Here is a 2500-nt window from a genome sequence, read left to right as displayed (position 1 = left end):
ATATCTAGATCAAAGTGTAACAAATAGAGGGGCGCCTCAAACTTACTCTTTGTTTCCTTTCAAGTAAGACGGGCTGGAAGACCCCCATTTGAGAAACATCGACTTTCAAGACTTTCAATCGTGAAAAAGTTTCAGAGTTGCGAAGTTCCTTCAAAGACGAACTTACAAAAGTCCTATTACTTATCATCCTGGCTGTTCAGGAGAACGCAAGAGGAAGATGAAGTCATCTGGAAGGATAAGGATCTGAGGAAAATGGGATAGTGGGAACGGGGTGGTTTTGGGGGAGGTTGGGGGTTGGGGTGGGGGGGACCAGGGCGCTGGGAGTAGGGTTGCGGTGCGGAATTTCGGGACACCTGCAATACGGTATATCTACGAATTTCTCAGGCGATAGAATTTAAAGAGGATAAAGTAATGAGGAATCTTGAGAGGGGATAAAAGAGAGAGAACGAGGAGCGATGGAATTGGCTGGATATTAGGAGAAGGAATGAGGCAGGGGAAAATATGTATAAGAAAGGATATAAAATATAGACGAGTAAAGTGAAGGAAACAGAAGAGAAGAAAAGCTGATGGAAATATATGGCAAACGAGGCAAGGAAAAACACGGTAGAATGAGACAATGAAAGATTGAAAGGTATAGAGACGAGTAAGGAATGAAGTGATTCGCGGTTACAGCAAACAGAAAGGGAAATGGGAGGAGACGAACGGTAAGGCAACAGTGGTAAGCCGACAAAGGAGAAAAGGTATAGCAACAACGGAGAGTAAAAGGAAGAAGGAATGGAAAGCAATGATGCCAAAGAGAGACGAGAACGACAGGTATACCTGAGGAGGAAAGCAAATGGTAGAAGAAAAATAAGGAATAAAACGTAATGAGCGAAGGAGACAAAAGGAGTATGTGAGTAGGTGGTAACTTTAGTAAGACGCAAGAAAAAATAAAAGGAAATAAACATAAGAAGAAAAGGAAATTAACTGTATAGCAGCAAGGGAAGCAAAATGGAGGAAAGAAAAAGTAATATAATAAAGGTAAAAAGAGAAGACAGAGAGAAGTAAAGCAGGCAGTGTCAGCAAAAGGGAGGAGGGAAAGGGCAATACTGTCTTATAAAAACAGAGGAGACTCAGAAGTAAAACAGGGTACAAAAGCAAAAGGCAGGAGAGAATAAGCAAATAAAAGTAAAAAGTAATAAAATTTTGACTAAAGAAGGATATCCAATGATTGGGAAAGAAAGGTAGAGCAAAAAAAAAAGGTAAAGATAAAGAAATAAGATAGCAGGGAAGGAAAGAAAACTACCAGAAGACAGGAAAATCAGTAAAGATAAATAGAAATGAAATAAAAGGAAAGATATGCAATCATAGGAAAAGAAAGGCAAAGAAAAATGTTGAGAGAAGAAAATACGGATTACAGCATGAAATACAATAAAAGATAATACAAGGGATAAGAAGCAAGGTTAGACAAAACGCCAGAGTAGAAGAGTAAATAAATGAAGGTGGAAAGAAAAAGAAATACAAACTTCAGCAAGAAAGGAGAGAAAGCGAAGGGAAAAGAAGAGTCAGAAAGTAAAAGGTAGCAAGATAATGAAAGAAAAGGCACAGCACGCAAGAAAACGGGATTCTTGCACTCAAGGAAAGCTTTCTGAAACCCAAGAGATATTCATGATGGTGATCTCAGACGCCACGGAATCCAGAGCATATTTCTGGGTTCCCCCTTCTCCCTATACTCCCCGCACCCCCACCCCCACCCCCGGAAGATCTAAGGGCCCCAGGGGCCTTGCAGAACTTTCGTGCGCATTTGCATTTATTTTCTTCTCTAGACACTGCATCATCGAGTCTATATCCACTAAATCGTAACAGAAGCATTTTTCGAGTATTTTCCCAAGGTCTTAGCAGCAAAACATTGGCGGAGGAAAATATTTTGCAGTATAAAAAAGGAATAGCCGAACCGGCCTAATAATACACATATACATGCACACACACACACACACACGCACACACATATATATATATATAATATATATATATATATATATATAGTATATATATATATATATATATATATATTATTATATGTATATATATATGTATGTATGTGTATATATATATATATGTATGTGTGTGTGTGTATGAGTTCGAGCGTTTGTTTGTACATACGTATGCATGCACATATACATATGTATGTACGATTTTTGTCAACCCTATACATTTTACTTCCATTGAAGTAGCGTTTTTTTTCTGTCACGTGTTTTTCTCATATTTGGTTATGTCCTACCAAAGTAGACGAATTAGGATATGAATAATTATCTTCTTTAACAACAGAGACACACAAAGTGATAATTCATTATGATGAATATGTACATATATATGCATGTACCCATACATAGCAAAAGAAGAACCCCCGTAAAACATTTTCAAAGATGAAGCTTACTTGTTGGCGCTTTCAATGGCATAACTTTTAATGCGATCAAATCCAATTTTAAACCCTTTTTACCTTACGCTTAAAAGTGTCGCG

The 2500-nt window shown here is 37.8% G+C and overlaps 1 protein-coding gene across 1 annotated transcript in view; it reads right to left on the bottom strand.

Moving 5' to 3' along the window:
* Window positions 1–176: 176 nt before the first annotated feature.
* LOC135224814 (uncharacterized) overlaps window positions 177–2500 on the bottom strand; it is a 10979-nt gene continuing 8655 nt past the window's right edge. Inside the window, exon 4 of the mRNA XM_064264137.1 lies at window positions 177–227. Within this exon, the coding sequence (XP_064120207.1) occupies window positions 177–227 (51 nt within the window). The remainder of the gene's footprint in view (window positions 228–2500) is intronic.

This window comes from Macrobrachium nipponense, chromosome 12 (assembly GCF_015104395.2).
Source record: "Macrobrachium nipponense isolate FS-2020 chromosome 12, ASM1510439v2, whole genome shotgun sequence".
NCBI classification, from domain to species: Eukaryota; Metazoa; Arthropoda; class Malacostraca; order Decapoda; family Palaemonidae; genus Macrobrachium; species Macrobrachium nipponense.
The sequence above is the reverse complement of the archived record's forward strand: the minus strand, read 5'-3'. Positions and strand labels throughout refer to the sequence as shown.